Source organism: Ixodes scapularis, unplaced genomic scaffold, assembly GCF_016920785.2.
Source record: "Ixodes scapularis isolate PalLabHiFi unplaced genomic scaffold, ASM1692078v2 PGA_scaffold1__304_contigs__length_218370807, whole genome shotgun sequence".
NCBI lineage: Eukaryota > Metazoa > Arthropoda > Arachnida > Ixodida > Ixodidae > Ixodes > Ixodes scapularis.
In genome coordinates this window covers 165,639,881-165,657,302 of record NW_024609846.1, presented here as the reverse complement: position 1 = coordinate 165,657,302, position 17,422 = coordinate 165,639,881, and the positions used below count along the sequence as shown (strand labels likewise).

Genomic DNA, 17,422 nt, shown 5'->3' with positions numbered 1-17,422 from the left:
ATATAATGAAAAAAGCAACTACTACAAACGTCTGCATCTGGTGTACTTTTAGACAGAACAGGTCTCTGTATCTTTAATGCAAGCAAAGGGTGTACTGATATTTTTGATAAACATGCTAAGAACACCCACTTCGCTGTGCCTGGCAATGCTCGACAATGGGAAAAAATATCGAACTCACTGGGTAGACAGGAAGTGCGCTTTGTTGTCAAAATTATGCTCGCTATACTGGATATGTTAGTTAATTTGAAGTGTTGCATATTTTAATTGACTGTCAATAAACTGCAATGAATCTTGATGCCTTGGACTTGATTCAATAAGGCAGAGGAAACGATGCACATTCGCGACATGCTTCTTGTGTGTTGCAGGAATTCCGCCTAATTCATTACGCTGGAGATGTTACATACAAGATTGAAGGTGAGACACCTCCCACTTTTAATGCAATGCCAACCTTTCAGGAAAAGATTCTCATATAGTTGTATTGTGTCTTCAGAATGTTTTAATGAATCCTTCCCATGTTTTCCACCATTCTAAAGCATGTGCCATTTCTCATGCACCTATTTTTTAAAAGAGCCATATGCAGTTTTGAGAATTGTGACAAGAGCAAACTAAAAAAAAAACTTACAATCAGAAGCTGTCCCTTATATTCCTGTACTCGCTGACCTTTGTGTACCTATCGAGCATTATAGTAAGTGTTTTGAAACCTTTGGAGCTGGAATTACATATAAATCTATTGCAACTCTCATTCAGGCCAAACAAAATTACTCACCCCATACTACAGCTACAGAAATTATTAAATGGTTTCCTATTTGCAATGCAGCACCGTTTGAAGCTTTCTTTTTTTCATAATGAGCCAAGAGCTGAAAAAAACACTTTGATTTTATTTTACTTGTCTTACCAAAAATAAGTGTAAAACCTTCAAACCAATTTTGTATGCTTTGAGCTCACTGAAGCTACATTGTTAATATCATATCAAGACCAGGGCTCAGTAACATTTACAGTATACAATTCCCTCTCAGCCAGAAATACAGTGCAGGAGATTTCCACAGACAGTGTGGGCAAAGCTTCATGCAGGTATAACTTTTTAACATTAATATTGCAAATATGAATCTCTAATGCCACTCATGCACCAGTACTGCACTTTGCATATGATAAACTATAGGAAAGAAATTAGCTCAATGGAAAAATTAATGCACCTGTGCAAAAGAACATGCAAAGGTTGACCCCTTAGTGCAATAAGGTTTATACCTGCGCCATAGCAAGTTACTGCTGAAGAAGAAGGTAGGGGCAGATCCCAGGGGGGAGGGAGGGGGGGGGGGGGGAGAGGAGGGGGAAGGGCGACAGGGGCGGCCGCCCCCGCCCCAAACAAAGTCAATCCCCCCCCCCCCCCCCCCCCCCCCCTTTCTCGGAGGGCAATTTGACATGGGTGGAGCCCCCGGTGCACAAGAAAGAATGGGAGAATGGTATCCTTACAAATTGTCCGGCCTTCCCCCAAAACGGAGTTCTGGATCCGCCCCTGGGGAAAGGAAGGCTGGAGAGGATTAAGACGGTATGTGTTGGATGGGAGAGGGGGAAACATCCACCTCTCTCCAGCGTTCTGTCTGCTTCCTCCTCCCCAGCCTTACCTTCTTGAGTTGCAACGGACTATAGTTGGTACTCACTGAACTTACTGAGGTAAAATAGCACAAACACGAAGATAGCAAGAAGAATGGGACAAAAAAAAAGTTTTGCACATCGTTCACATGCTGCGCAAAGTAGTTCATACAAGATTTGGTTGTTGGAGGGAAGCGATGCTTTCGGCGTTTGAAACAGGTATGTCTTGATAAGATAACAAATATCTAATATATAATGCCCCTAATATATATCTTAATTCTCCACATAAAAGAGGAAATGGATAGTGTTCCACAGGGAGCCGGAATTTTTTTACTACAGTTCTTAGGGTAAAAACCAGTATATCTGTTAAGTTACTTATTGAGCAAAGCGTCTCTATAACAGCAAACAGCACAGTCAAAGCGGCTAAGGGGGCATGTTTCACAATATCTCTACAGGTTGTTCATTTTCTGAACTTAAAAGTGTGTGTTAATTTGAGAGATATGCTACTGCAGGGGATTTGGCTCAGCATGTAACCATTCGCAAAACTGCTGAATTGATTTTTTTGTAAAAAGAAAATGGACAGTAGGGTAAGCCCAATAAATTTTGCTTGATTTGAAGTATGAGTAACTAAAACCAGAATAACTTTTAACTTAATTCTAGTAAAACTGGACCAACATATTTGTGCCAACAGTGTTTTCTTTGTTTATCCTCGACAAAGGTTTCTTGGACAAGAACAATGATCTGCTGTTCAGGGACCTCAAGTCAGCCATGGCTGGTGCCGGAAACTCCATCGTCAGGGAGGTCTTTCCAGAGTCAGAGCTGCTGAGCAAGAAACGCCCCCCCACGGTGAGGCACCTCTTCCTCACAACGCAGAAACCTCTTGATGACGGATATATTTTCCTTACAGGCACAGGTCTACACATCAAGTTTAGACACATGCAAACGTTTAGAAACTTTGGTAGTGATTCAAATATTGGTACATGTACTGTCTTACATCACACTAACCTCGATTGAATGAAATTTTTTATGAAGCGCAAGTTTTTTATATTGGGTGGTTTCATTTGAAATGAAACGCACGTGTCAGGGTGTGTGTTTTGTCTTTCCCCCCAAAAAACATTATATATATATATTATAGCCCCATTTCTGCAATAAGCAAAACAATTTTTAATACTGCTTAGTAGAAGAGCGTGTTGGTTTAAGTCATGGATGAAGAAAGAATAAACAATTAAAACAGGGACAACACAACTACATCTTTCAACTAGCAACAGACGAGTAAATTTTCAACAGCGAGCAGCCGACTATATCCTACTGGGTATAGTCGGCTGCTCGCTGTTGAAAATTTACTCGTCTGTTGCTAGTTGAAAGATGTAGTTGTGTTGTCCCTGTTTTAATTGTTTATTCTTTCTTCATCCATAATTTTTAATACTTTCTTAAATTATTTTTTTATAAAAATTCTGAATGGAGCAAGGTGCAGTGCTACATTTAGGCTGTTCGATTTTTTTGCCTAGTTTTGTTGGTTGTCAAGGTAAAAATGAAAACACTTTCAGAAATGTTTATTGTAAATGTATAACACATGGCCTATTTTTTCGTTTAAACTGCTTTGACATATTTCATGCCAGAAATAAGAAATGCCAAACAATGAACCTTTGACGTTTTTGTGACATATTTGGAGCCTTGTATCGATTCATTATATATTTTAATTTTTGTCTATTAAATGCTATATACCTATATGCCAGGGGTGTCCAAGCTGACTCAGCCCAAGAGCCGCAAACAAAACCACAAAACTTCCAAGAGCGGCGAAGGGGGAGAGGGGGGGGGGGGGGGGGGTCAAACTTTTGTTGAGAACAATAAACGAAACTCGAACTGCTTTCATTCTATCAGAGTCAAAAGCAGTCCATCTGTACGTAAAGCAGCCCAAGACCACCAAACCGCAGCCTGTCTTTCAATTTAAAACGCGTTCCATTTCTTTTTTTGAAGAAGTGCTCGTGTGACCGGGAGGGCGGCCGGGGTGGGGAAGGGGGTAGGGACGGGAGTTGCGAGCCGCACTTTACCACGCAAAGAGCCGCATGCTGCTTGCGAGCCGTAGCTTGGCCACCCATGCTATATGCCTACACACGTGCTATCGACTGGCATCACTTTAGTTTAGTTTATTTTTATTAAAATATTTATATAAATTTTGAGATTTCATCAGAAAGTAAATTTAATCATATTTTGAGCCCACATTACTAAAAAAAGGCCATTTTTTTATATTGTTTTCAATGATGTTAACTTCTTGTGCACATAATCAAAGTTACCCCTTTTTTGTTGTATTTTCTTTAGAAGTGTTTAAACACACAGAGATGCACCCGGATCAGCAAAAGGGTAGTTTCGCAAGTTGACCTTACTGCAAGGTTCTTAACCTTAAAATACAAAAGCCAGGGGGGGGGGGGGGGGGCAGGCAGGAGGGAGGGAGGGAGGGAAGGAGGGAAGGAGGGGTAGGGGCGCGGCGGGTGGCGGCAAGTTTACCCTATCGATTACGTCGACTAGATGAGGTGATGGATACCAGATCTTATGTAATCCACGCATAAAGCAAGGATGGCTTTCCCTGTGTTCCCTTGGGTTGGGACCACTCATCTAGCGTCCTCGATCTGTCATCCTTTTAAACTGATGGTTGCGAGGCGCAATGTTTCCGCCCTTAGAAAAAATATGTCCGCCACTACCCCTCAACTGTTCGGACGTTACTGGCAAGGCATGATTTATATATATGTATATATTATTTTTTTTAAGTTGTGATATTTGAGTTGGGGTACATATTGTTGTTTATCTGAGTTTAGTATATATATACTGTAATATATCGGGGGAGTGCCCACTCTGTTTTCACCGAAAACTTGGGTATACTCTAGACATAAGTGCTCATCCGGTTAAATCTGATGCTTAATGTCTAATTTTCAGAATTCCTAAGTTTGGGAAACGTTAATAGTGGGTGCTTGAACGAAATGGGCGCTTCTGCGGTATATTACAGTACATAATATTTTTTATCCCTCATCTTGTTTGTGACCTTCGGTTTGTCATGTTATTTTTCTCCTGAAGAGTTCACTGCCTCAACCCTAACAGTTGTTAAAACCATATATCTACAAGCGGTAGACTTGATGTTGTCACTAGCGTTTCAGTCCCCTCGCCTTCTGCCGCCATCTTCAGAATGCAAATGCGCAGAACCCACGTGGGTTCTGCGCCTTTCCTATCTTTTATTTTGTGGTGTTTCTTTTTAAAGGCCGACGACCAGTTTGTGCTTTCCACTTTCCCGCCGCTTCATCCTCTCCCCCTTCTATACCCTGTCCACTGTTGCCTGTTTCCTCCTCCCCCATGGTAAGGAGGATCTTCTGCCTTGCAGAATCTCTAGTCTGGTGGTTGGCCTTTAAATGACAACAATTGACAGTGATAGGACGGAATTTTTTATTGGCTATTTCTCTATTTTTCTAGAGGGCGCGTGCAGTGGGTACTACAAATTCCGAACGCTTTTGTTTCCTTCTTGTTTGGGAACACGTAAAAGCGCGTCTCCCGGCACGAGCTCTTGGCATTGACCGTGTTACAACGGGATTTGACATAGCTCAGCAGTAGCGTCTCCGCTTCACACGCGGTGGACCCAGGTTCGATTCCCGCAGGCAACAGTGGGCAATCTTTTTGATTAACTTTGCAGCATTGACGATGGATGCCCTTCATCACCAAATGCAACATCAACAAGTACTACTACTACAACCACAACATCAACAATGGACTGCATTTCCAGTGTTAGGAAGAGCCCATAACAGTTATGGTTGTAAAAGAAGATATATCAGAATTAATGTTACGAAATACCTCAACATGGATCTAGTGTGATCGGCTTTGTAACAGGCTGATGGAGATCAGTTCTTACTTTGCAATTTCATCTTTGAACGAGCACAAAAACAAAGACAGGAATTTGTACAACACACATAAGCATACTGTTTGCTTTGAGTCAATCTTCATTTATTTTAAGGGGGGGATCAGTGGCAGAGTAGGCTAGCGCACACTGGCTCGGAGTACGTGCAGCGAAAGTCGCGCTGCAGAACCCAGGGTTCTGCAGGTTCAATTCGTACCCCTGCCACTTTCAATCTGAATAAGCATCGTACCGGTGTGCGCTCGTGTGTCACTACTGCATGGTGCACGTTAAAGACCTCGATCAGGCTAGCGGTTGTACTGCACTCACTAAATTTCTCATCGACACCTGAGAGACAAGTCGCCCGTTGAGGCAGACTAAGTTCAAGTTGCATAAACATACACATACCAATATTTTTTTTAATAACTGAAAACGAGCATGTTGGTGAATAGATATGAATAAACGAAAAGATAAAACATTGAGGATGGGGACGAAAACAGGACTTTTTTCAAAAGTCCTGTTTCCGTCCTCAATGTTTTATCTTTTCATGTATTCATATGTTATTTTCTTAATATTAGAGGGAGTGATGAAAATGTTGTAATCTTCATTTTGGCTATCAGAAGCATCAGGCAGGTCTTTCAAATAGACCTTATAATGTATATTCTGATTATGACTTCTTTCTTACAATCCTTAATTACTTTCATGGCATGTTTCATGTTTCGAATTTAAATAAAACAATGAAGATAGTCTTTGTGCACTATTCAGCAGCCAAGTCAGATACCCAGACACTAACCTTAATTGTGCAGTAAAAACTTCACAATTTTCACGTGCCAAAGTAAGTCTGCCGTTGTGTTCATGTTCGCAGCAGCTGTTTCTATGCTTCGGGAATTAATCGGGAATTATGGTAACGCTAACAGAAGTGAGTAACTGAAGCTGGCATCTCTTCCGACTGAGTAATGACTTGACAAAATCTTGACACACATTGAGCCACAACTCGAAACGCGAAGCAGGAGCCAACAAGCTGGGAAGCTTTCGCTGTTTGGTTTTGTCTAAAAGGCAGTAGCTAATTTTTTTAAAAATTTCAACTGAATGTGACATTTAATTCGTCTTACTTTCTTTTCGGTTCTGACTGAATTTTCTGTTACACGCTGATAAGAATCTTGGTGAAGTCGTGTTTAGTCCGCCGCCAGGAATTCCTTTCATAGAGTCCCTGAGCACATCACGCTTGGAAACTACACTTGGGCACAAACTTGAGCGCAACTTACTTGCACAGTATACAGAGTTTTAGCCAGGCGTGAGAAGCAATTCTGTCCAAAGCAGGTTAATATACCTCATCGCAGCAGTGCTGCGAGGAGGCAAGGCTGACCTCAGCAGATCCACGTCAAAGTGTTTTTCACTATGCGAAAACATTAATTTCGATATATCTTCTTTTTATGTCGATCATCGTAAGGAGACTTAATGGAATCTGTGAATGAGAGCCATTGATAAAGCTGGACTCAAGCAACTTTTGAATGTAAAAACCTCGAGCAGGGTTGGAATGATAGCTGCAATAGAAAGCATGCTGGTTGTAGATCTCGTCTTATGATTTTTAACAATGGAGAAACACACAAGATGTAAGATAAAGAAATTTTATATATACTATCAAAGGTATAACAAAAATATACAGCCCAAAAAATGAGAAAGCAATGAAAAATTGCCTTTTTTAATACTAATGCGGGCTTAAATTAAAGCTAAATTTACTTTTTTATGAAATTTAAAAATTTATACAAGTTATTTCTTCAAAATAAAGGAAACGAAAGTGGTACCAGTCGACAGCATGTGTATCGGCCTACAGGCATATAGTATTTAATAAACAAAATGTATAATGAACCCTAAGATACAACGGTCCATATATGTCACCAAAACGTTTTTAACTTTGGCATGAAATATGCCAAAGCAATTTATAAATTAAAGCAAAAAAAAAAAAAAAAAGGTAGGCCGTGCATCATACATTTACAGCAAAAAGTACTGTGAGTGTTTTTATTTTTACTTATTTAAAACAACCGACAGAGCCGGGTACAAAAATCAAGCAGCCTAAACATATCATTTCATCATGCGCCACTACAGAATTTTTGTAGAGAAAAATAGTTTTTCTAAAGTGAGTGTTGTTCATTGCAGAAATGTGGCTATAGTATATAATATTGTTTGGGCGAATCAAAATAACCAGCCCAACACAGATGTTTGATTTCAAATGAAACCACCCTATATATATATTAGAAAAGTTTCAATTAAAAACAAAATGGTCCAAAAATTATGAGAGGGCTTCTGCGGTCTGCTACATGCCCAAGTCACTATTGGGAGTGGGCTCACTCAAATGAGGAATGCGCCCTTTTTTTTCATCTTTTTTCTCTTAGAATTATGAACTGAAATGTCTGCCATCAAACAATAAGAGGAGAGGATGTGAATATTGGCAACGCAACATTTTTCCAGCTCTAGAAAGAGAACAACTCTAAAAAAAAAAAGCCCTCTCCATGGCAGCGGCCGTGCTGCCATGGAGAGGGCTTCTCTGGTGGAGTTTTTGGGAATTACGCCGCACAAGAGCCAATGGGAGCCTCGTTCCTTGATGACGTGCACCAGCCAATGGGAGCATAATCCATCAGAAACCGGCTTCACTCGAGAAAGAAGATTTTAGGTGCCGTTTGGCTAACGTTTGGCGTGGTTTCAAACTTGATGACGTCGGTTCGCTTCATCATAGTACAATTAATGCTTTCGCATTAAAACTCCTTTGTTGCCGCATAATTTCAATAATAAAAGCAGACGTTTTCTTTCAGCCTTTCCTTTGCAAAACCTAATGACTAAGTTATGGGGATCGCCTTGTTGGCATTGTCAACAATACGATTCTCACTATTTCATCATCAAGCTTTGTGATCCCTGTGGCGACGATATTTAAATGCAACTCCTGCAGTGGACATAAGCACTGCGTGAACATTTGATTTTGGCTTATGACAATCAGTGCCATGCATTCGGGTAGTGGCCCATGTCCAATCCCTGCAATGATGGTAATGGTTTAACACAATGTGTGGAACTTAGCGTGTGCAAAGCTGTCATCGAATCTACTTTGCCAACCCTTGTGGGCGGCTATAATAAACATTGGCGGCTATAATCGACTCCAGATCATATGATCACTTATTTTGGTTGCAAGTTGAAGAAGTGAACGTTGCTCGTTTTTATCAAATTTTTACTGCGACTACCAATGCGTGGGGACAAAAACTAAAGCGTGTTTCATAGGTAATGAATATCAAGAAATATCTCCAAGTGGTGTTTACTAAAAGTACAAGAATTGTTGCACCGCCCAGTTAAAAGGAAGCTGAAAAGAAGTAATCGAATTCAAAGAGATGTGAGGGCTTAAAAGTAAATCAAATTTTTTTTTTCATAGTTTTTCGTAAGGGGCGATAAGACTGCTGATTAGAATTGCACCATATCTCTACACTTTAATTCCAAAAGCTGAAAAGACAAGTGACATCAATACTGGTCTGAAATAAATGTAACGCTTCCTGATGCAAGTTCACCACAGTGCTTGCATGCCACCTTCATTGCATTCAAACCTATACCGTGGGGATGTCCAGTCAGCTAACCCAGCTATAGATGACCATTCAGGCAAACTTAGAATCACTATTCTGAACATAACAACACGAGTTGTACATATTCAGATGTATTACATATATTTGCATGCATGTCTTGTATTGGTTACCAGGGCTATTTCTAGGAAAAAAGCACAAGTTGTTTTGCGTTCAGGTGGCGACGCAGTTCAAGCAGAGCTTGCAGGACTTGATGGAAATCCTCATGTCCAAGGAACCATGGTATGTGCGCTGCATCAAGCCCAACGACCAGAAGCAGTCGGGTGAGTGGGGAGGTCAAACAGTCTCACACAATATACTACAGGGCTATGGGCAACTCAATCTGTTTTTCGATCTTCACAAGTTTACTTTGTAAGTTTACTTCATGTCTGCTTTGTGCTAGATTTCACCGGTAGGGGGATGGTGGGTTGCTTGCATGTATTCATGGTTGGAAAACAATGCCAATTTGCACATTCAAAGTGTGGCACAGTAAGCACTAACAAACGATCGCCGCTTTGTTTCCGTTTGGTATCAGAAATGCAAAGCTGTCATTGAATCTACTAGTGTGGTGGAGTGTGCTCATTTGGAACACCAACTTGGGTGGTAAACTTCGATGCTGGTCAATAGCCTGTCTGATTAAAATGCAGGAAAGTGGCAATGTCACGTTTGTACAAAAACAAGATTTGTTTGCTTTCATGGTAACAAGGCCTCATGAAGCTGTGATGCAGCTTTTTCCCCTCGTAGGCCACATTTATATGCAGGGACGATAAAAAATATTCATTATGGCAATACGTTTCACAGGGGCAGAGCCGAGATAAGGCCACCGGCGTTTATTCATCTGTCTATGTTCTCCACATCTTCACCATTTCATGGTGCAATGCGGAGCGCAAGTTCGTCTGCTTCTTGAGCAGGGGTTGCGGTGACGTTAAAATGCCGAGCTCCGATTGACTCCGATTGGAAGGATAGTGGATCGACCTCAAGGCAGCTAGCATTGAAGTCTACCCACTATCCCTCCATCAGAGCCAATCAGCTAGAGCTCCCAGGCTGACGTCAGTGTAACCCCTGCGCAAGAAGCAGACAATCTTGCGTTCTCAATAGGTTTCCTTGGCATGGGCCACTGGCCTTTCTGCGGCGTTTCAGCTGCACCGAGCCGAAATAGATACCGATACAAATACAATGTTGTCCCCTGTTCTTTGCAGCCAAGTTTGAGGAGAAGGTGGTTGGCCACCAGGTGCAGTACCTGGGGCTGGTGGAGAATGTGCGAGTGCGTCGGGCGGGCTTTGCCTACCGGCGCCGCTACGAGGCCTTCCTGGAGCGCTACAAGTGCCTCTGTCCGGACACCTGGCCCCAGTTCAGGGGCGGCAGTTCACGGGAGGGAGTGGTCCTACTCATCAAACAGCTGGGTTACGCCCCTGAGGAGTACGCCTTGGGCAGGTGAGTGCACTGGCACATGGGGGTGCTGCCCAGGCGAAACCATAATTATCATCATTATTCATTTTTTTCTCTTTTTTTTTTTTTTTTGAAGACCCAAATATTTTGTAAGAGAGTGGGCATATACAAAGTGCCCCCCACCCAAAACAAAACAAAATAAAAAGGTTACAGGGTTCTAGCAGTTCAAACCAGATTCTAAAGTTTCAGAATCAACCGTTAACCTCGTTGAAAAGTTATAAGTAATTTTCTGAAATTTTAATGGGAAAATAGGGCTCATTTTTGCCCTGTCACGGGTGCCATTCGACGCTATGTATTGAAGAGCTCTGTTGGCCGCCATTTTCCCATTGAAAATTTCACAAAATCAGCTATAACTTTTGAATAAGATAGCGGTTAGTTCTGAAACTTTGGCATCTGGTTCGGACCGCAAGTGCTACATCTGGGCAGAGATGAGCGTTCGGCGATGCATAGTTTATTTTTGCGGAAAAACCTTCTCAATTTTTGGGGGGAACATCCTCGACACACCATGAATACGACATCAACACTGGAATCTATAGCAGGGCCAGAGAAGAGGTCAAATATGTTACTCCCATTTATAAAAACAGAGTCGTCAGGTGGTGTGTTCTAGTCTTTGTAGTCAAAAGGTAATGTAGGCACCAGCTGGCAAATACAACTGTTATTGGTAGAAAGAGGGATAAAATTACAAGTGTGAGCAAGCTACTAGCACCACCTACCACGGCCCACTGTTCTTTTCGTCCTTACCGTCAAGCCTGGCCGGACAAGTGTTCCAGACTGCTTCTCTGTTTTTGCGCGACCGAACCATGCGGCCCGTCAGCGCCTCGTTCCTTTTCTTTTACGCCCGTTAATAAAACTTCTATTCGACTGTTACTTGCCCCACCCTTGCCTCATTGCCCTACGCCTTGCTTGGCCGACGCCCGGACATAGTCCTCACACGAGTGGGCAGACCTCAAAGCAAGCTGCCTTGAGGTCTACCCACTATCCTTCAATCGGAGCCAATCGGAGCTCGGCGTTCTGACGTCACTAGAACCCCTGCGAAAGCAGACGAACTTGCCCTTTCTGCATTTTTGTCCTTGGACTTTAACAAGTGCCCATCCCCCAATTCTTTAACATTGTCATCTCAAAATTTGGGTGAACACCCGCTTGGTATTTTATGGCATACTACTAATTTATGAGAGCACGGGTATAAAAGAAAGGGACTGGTGCACACTTCTGGTGCTGATACATAACAGTATTTTTAATGAACACTATGGAAAGAGATATCTAAAGTATATTTTTTGGTTCACTAATAGTATTGTTGTGATATCAATGATGACAACGATGGGAAGACCAGCAGTGGTGAAGGATTACATCGTCAGTCCCAGGCACGTAAAAAATAATCTTGATTCGTTTCAATTGATGTCATAAGCGGGATGTCAAGAAGAGGATTTGCAATAAAGAAGATAAGATGTTGCCAATGCTTGTAGCACTAGTATTCTACTACTCGCTAATAAAATAAATTTGTAAAAAAACAAAGGTAAATATTTAGCTCTTTTCTAAATTTTATCATATTTATTTAAACACAAAAGGGTGACATGAAATTATAAATGAGAAATCTTAGGCATTCACTTCTAGCAATAGTTTTTTTTTCATATGTATATCGCATTTGTTGCTAGCTACACTGCTGTCATGGTAAAGGTAGCTATAGTATGCTTATTCATATTCTTCTGTGAGAACGAAAAATTGTAAAGGTTGTAGCTTATAATCCAAGTACTCAAACCGGAATCAGAACTTGAGCTGAAGAAAACACTCAGAAGCGAATATGTTTCTGAAAATGCAGCTGGAGGGGAAGAAACTTTTTAACGTGAGCTCATGCAAACTTTTGCTACCAGGCAGAAAAAAAAAAATCTGGCTGGCTTACGCAATGTTTTAACCAATCGGAACTAAAATCATCAGCATTCTTTCTTGATTGAGTGATGTTGTTCTAAATGTTTATTGAACTTGGGCAAACAAAATAAAAACAATGAAACCATGTTCATGCAAGGTGTACAAGCACTACAGTAGGCTCCCGATAATTCAAACTCGGATATTTCTCAATTCTGGTTAATTCAAACAAATTTCAAAATTTTGGTTGTCCCGCTATGTTCTTAATGTATTCATAAGCCGCTTAATTCGAACGGCGTTTTCGTGCAGTTCATACTTTTTGTTCTCACGGTCCCGTTGAGTGCGCTTCTTTCCGAGCACCGGTGCACTGCAGAAAGGCAACACCCACGAAGCTTGCTTCTGCGGGTGTTGCTTCTCCGCACTGCACCGGTACTCGGTGAGAAGCGCACTCAACGGGGCTAGAGCAGGGTACCATGAGCTATGAAAACTAACACCACGCGGAAATTTCCATAGCAACTTGCGCGGACGCGGTGACGTTGCGGCAGAGCATAGATCCACGTCACAGCGTCCGCGCAAGCTTCTATGAAAACTGCCGCGTGGTGCCCGTTTTATCGCTCGTGTGTCGCCTGCTAAATAGTTCACATCAGACAACTTATTGGCCTGATGAACAAACTTAATTCTGTTTTGAGTTGTCATGTGCTCTCTAAACAGTCCACGAAAAATAACATTTTTGAGGGATACATGAACTTGTGCCACACATTTCACAAATTCTGTGTGGCATACCTGCTTGTGATCAGTAGGCCTATGTAGAGGGAATCATCAAATATCTGGTTTGTATGTGTTCTCTATCTGGTTTGAATGTGTTCTCAGAAATTAATCTAAATATGATGCAAAATAAAATTATGATTTACCATATGATTTACCATCATATGGTAAATCATAATTTTATTTTGCATCATATTTAGATTAATTCCTGATAATTGAAATTTCTGATAATCCAAACAAAATTTGTGGTTTTCCGGAGTTTGAATTAATGAGTCTACTGGATAGCCACACTTTGTGCACCAGTATCAGCCTACCCCATTTCTAAGTAATAACAGCACTTACCTAAGGGCTGAGCTTAATACTTTAACTACTGAAACAGTTCTTTCCTTTTTCCACGCAGTCATACTTGAGATGCTTTAAAAGATGTTTATCTGCAATGTGGTCCCACTTTGCAGGACAAAGCTGTTTATTCGGTTTCCAAGAACTCTGTTTGAAACTGAAGATGCATTCCAGCAGAAGAAGCACTACCTCGGTAAGTGCTGCGAATATGTTCTCACATCAAACACTGGAGCTGAATGCTTGCTTAATTGCTGTATCTGGGACTTTCAGCAACCGTCATCCAGACCGAATATCGCCGCTACTCTGTCCGGAAGAGATACATGGAGATGAGGAAAGCAGGTTGGTCAGCCTCACCTAACTAGCTAGTAAAGTTTCTTTATTTGCCACCGAATATCTAATATGAGGGTTAAACAGCGGAGAAACTCTAAGCACTGCACAGAAATCCATTAGTTGACTTAACAAATCTTCATGTTCTGAATTCGATCCAAGTTAGAATTACATGTTCCAAAAATTTTACCAGTGCCACTTTTATGTGTCTACAACGGGCTCCAGAGCCATTTGGAGTTCACATAAATACCGTATTTACCTTCATTATGAATGCAGTCGCATAATGAACGCACCCCCCCAAAGGCCATAAATATTTTGACTTCTTTTTTTTTTCTCACCTTAATGAACACACTTTTAATTTTTGGCTCTGGAAATCTTGAACTGCGTCCAACTTAGCTAACCAGCTAGCCATGAAGCCCACCTAGCCAATTTTCTATTGCCGCCAAGTGGCCAGGCCAAGTCAAGCCAAGCCAAGCCGCTCTCGTAATGGCTGCAATTGCACGGTTGCGGAAGTGCTCAACCATGAAATCGACCGGCGCGCACGCCTAGTAAGGATGGGCCGAGGAATTGCCCAGCCCCGGACTCGCTTCGCCCATCGGATGCATTCATGTCAACAAACATTGTGTCGTCTGTGACCCGCTTTCGACAGTGATATTGTGAAAGTGGGTAGGCCTAAGAATGGTTGCGTCGCTCTCCGTGCTGAGTGAGCTTCGTAGGGTGCTTTTTCTTTGGCAAAAGGCACGCCAAAAGTGCCCTAAAGAAGGTCCACAATTTATACAGCATTGTTACTGTGGCATTCCCACGACCAGCCGTGGGTGTACCTCCGTCAGTGGAGACAAGCCACAGTACCCTGCCATGTCATATTGCACCTAAAATGACATTTGCACAAAGTGTTTAAATGCAACAAGTTTACCCTGGCTAATAAACGCACACCCCAAATATGCAACAATTTTTCGGAAAAAAAGTGTGTTCATTGTGCGAGTAAATACGGTAGACTTCTAACCACCAGCAAAAACTACCAGCTTTCTGTTATACATGCTTTTCACATTGCGTCCAAAATGCTGTTTTTCACAGTTTTTGTGTACACCATCACCTATCTCTACATATAGAACTTCATGCACAAAGTGAAGCAAAGTTCATATGTTTTTTGTGTTTTCTTTTGTTGCTACCTTGCCGTTGTCTCATCAGCCATTCTGATTGAGAGCTCCTGGAGACGCTACAGGGCACAGTGTCTGCTGAAGTGCAGGAGGAATGCAGCCATGGTCATCCGGAGGTAACATCTGCCATAGGAGATAATTTCTTTTATGTTTTACATCGGAGGTAATTTCTTTTGTGCAGGTTCATCAAAGGCTTCATTACCAGGAATGAGCCAGAAAATGACATCAATGCCAGGGTGGGTCTGCAATGGGTTTTAAATCCACTATAAGCTCTAAATCGTAGTGATATAATTAAATTTGGGAATTTTAATGTATGTTCTTAATAGTGTTTTCTTTGCTACTAGTTGAAACTGGTCCTTCCTTGCAGCACATTTTCGAGCCAATCCTGCTGGTATAACAGGAGGGAAATATAGAAGCTATAAATATTTTGAGTGCTATATATACACTAAATGCACATAGTAGTACCTCGGTACATTTTCAGTTAATACATTTTCCTGGCTGTTATGTTCACAGTGGCCAGTGCGGTTGAACGGTACATCTATCCTGTTTGTATGTTTGCCTTCCCGGCTGTTACATAAAAAAACTGCCATCCGACACAGCCAGTGCGAAGCCTTTGGCTGCCTTGCTGCGGCCGCCCTCTTTGTTTGACTTCACTCTTCCTTACCTCTTTGCCTATCTGACCAACCTTTCTCGCCTGTTCTTGCCCGGGTGGACTGGGTGTCGAACTAGGATTGGAAGGGATTGAGGCTTTTACAACAGTTTCTACATTTTTTGGTCACTTACACCTTGGCATGTGCGTGCACTTCTGTGCACAGTGGCTTGGTTCCCCCAGTTATGCTAGTTACATTTTGCGTGTTATTTGGAGTTCATGATCATGCACAGTGCCCGCGTACATCAAACTCGTGGTGCATGCTTGCCAAGCCTCACCACTTTGTACCGGCGTGCTAGGAGCAGGGGCTGACGTGGGGCAGCATCCGGATTAGCTGCTGGAAAGCTGCACTTTAGGCGGTGCTGGCATGTCATAAATAATTTGTTCAGAAAAAAATATTTTAGTTACAAGGGTAACACTTTCTGATAGCATCCACCAGGATATTTAAAAACTGATAAGACTACTCGTTAAACATTTTATTAAAAAATACTGCAATTTTAAGGTAGTGTTGTTTCTTAAATGAACTTTTTTCGAATCATACATCTTCTTTTGTCATAGTCTCCTAAGAAACTCATTGATGAAGTCCTACTGTGGTAGATTCCTACTTGTTTGAATAGCTAGCTGGCCAGTTAATATAGTGGTAACATATACTGTTAACAATTTAATTTTTGTGAGTATAATTTTTGCAAAATTTGGGATTTGAACAATTTCACGAATTGATTATGCTAGTACAGTAATGTCACTAGGGTCAGTGGCACCCCCTTTCAGTGCCCAGCTGCACCCCGCGGAGCGCTGCAACCAAAGTAATCTGCCCCCCCCGTAGATCACCCCATCATGACGAATACATAGCATACCACTCCCAATCATGAGATTTTGTGCCCACAAATTAATTCCAGAATCCGCATTTTGCGAAATCCGAGAAATATTGAGGCTGTGACAACAGTAGTTATAGTGGTTCACGGTATTTATTGAGTGACAAAAATATTATGCAATGATTACACAATCATTTTACGAACAAGGGACAAATTTGAAGTGGTACCTTGGGGATAGCATTATGATAGGTGCAAAGTCTGGGATCCTGATTCTTACATACTATTCTGTTTTTCTTTTTTAATGAAAAGTACTGTATTCACGACAGGCACGTAGCCAGGATTTTGTTTCGGGGGAGGGGGCTGGCCCCCCCCCCTTCCCCCCCCCCCCTTCCCCCCCCCTGGCTATGTGCCTGATTCATGACATGGTAGAGTACCCTGTCACCTTTGTGAGAGCCACGATGCCCTTGCACAATATTGAGAGCAATGCAATCGGGTCATGTCCCTGCGCAGTTTGTGCGGCAGGTGCGTGTGGAGTTCCTCAAGCGTCTGGCGGCCAGCCTGCCCACGAGCGTGCTGGACAAGTCATGGCCGACAGCCCCCGCAGTTTGTCAAGAGGTAAGCCCTTGCACGCTTCGAGCCACTCGAGTGCTTATTGCCCCCCTTGTTTGGCCAAGCTAGTGGCAGTTCCACATCATGAAATACAGTGATTCAAAAGATAATGCAAAATACTACCAAACTTTTTTTACATATTTCAAAGTTGCAGGTTTTTTTAACCAAAATTAATGCAAAAGTGTATCGTAGACATTCGGGCACAAAATATGTGGCCATAAATGTATTTCAAATGCACACTGAAACTGCACTTTGGAGAGTATATCAAGGGGAAAAACAAGTGTTTATGAGGTTCTTAGAAAACTGAAGATTGACTTAACAAACTGAAGAAACACGCCCCAGAATGTTTCCGTCTCTGTTCTCATCTTCTTTATTAAATTAAGGGCATTATTGTT

General features: G+C 41.9%; 1 protein-coding gene across 1 annotated transcript in view; it reads left to right on the top strand.

The window, feature by feature from the left end:
- Positions 1-17,422, top strand: part of LOC8036000 (unconventional myosin IC) — a 161,925-nt gene that overhangs the window by 133,392 nt on the left and 11,111 nt on the right. The window contains exons 15-23 of the mRNA XM_029989500.4: positions 366-414; positions 2,309-2,436; positions 9,239-9,344; positions 10,260-10,494; positions 13,590-13,666; positions 13,744-13,812; positions 14,989-15,073; positions 15,139-15,193; positions 16,929-17,033. Coding sequence (XP_029845360.2) covers positions 366-414; positions 2,309-2,436; positions 9,239-9,344; positions 10,260-10,494; positions 13,590-13,666; positions 13,744-13,812; positions 14,989-15,073; positions 15,139-15,193; positions 16,929-17,033 — 909 coding nt within the window. The remainder of the gene's footprint in view (positions 1-365; positions 415-2,308; positions 2,437-9,238; positions 9,345-10,259; positions 10,495-13,589; positions 13,667-13,743; positions 13,813-14,988; positions 15,074-15,138; positions 15,194-16,928; positions 17,034-17,422) is intronic.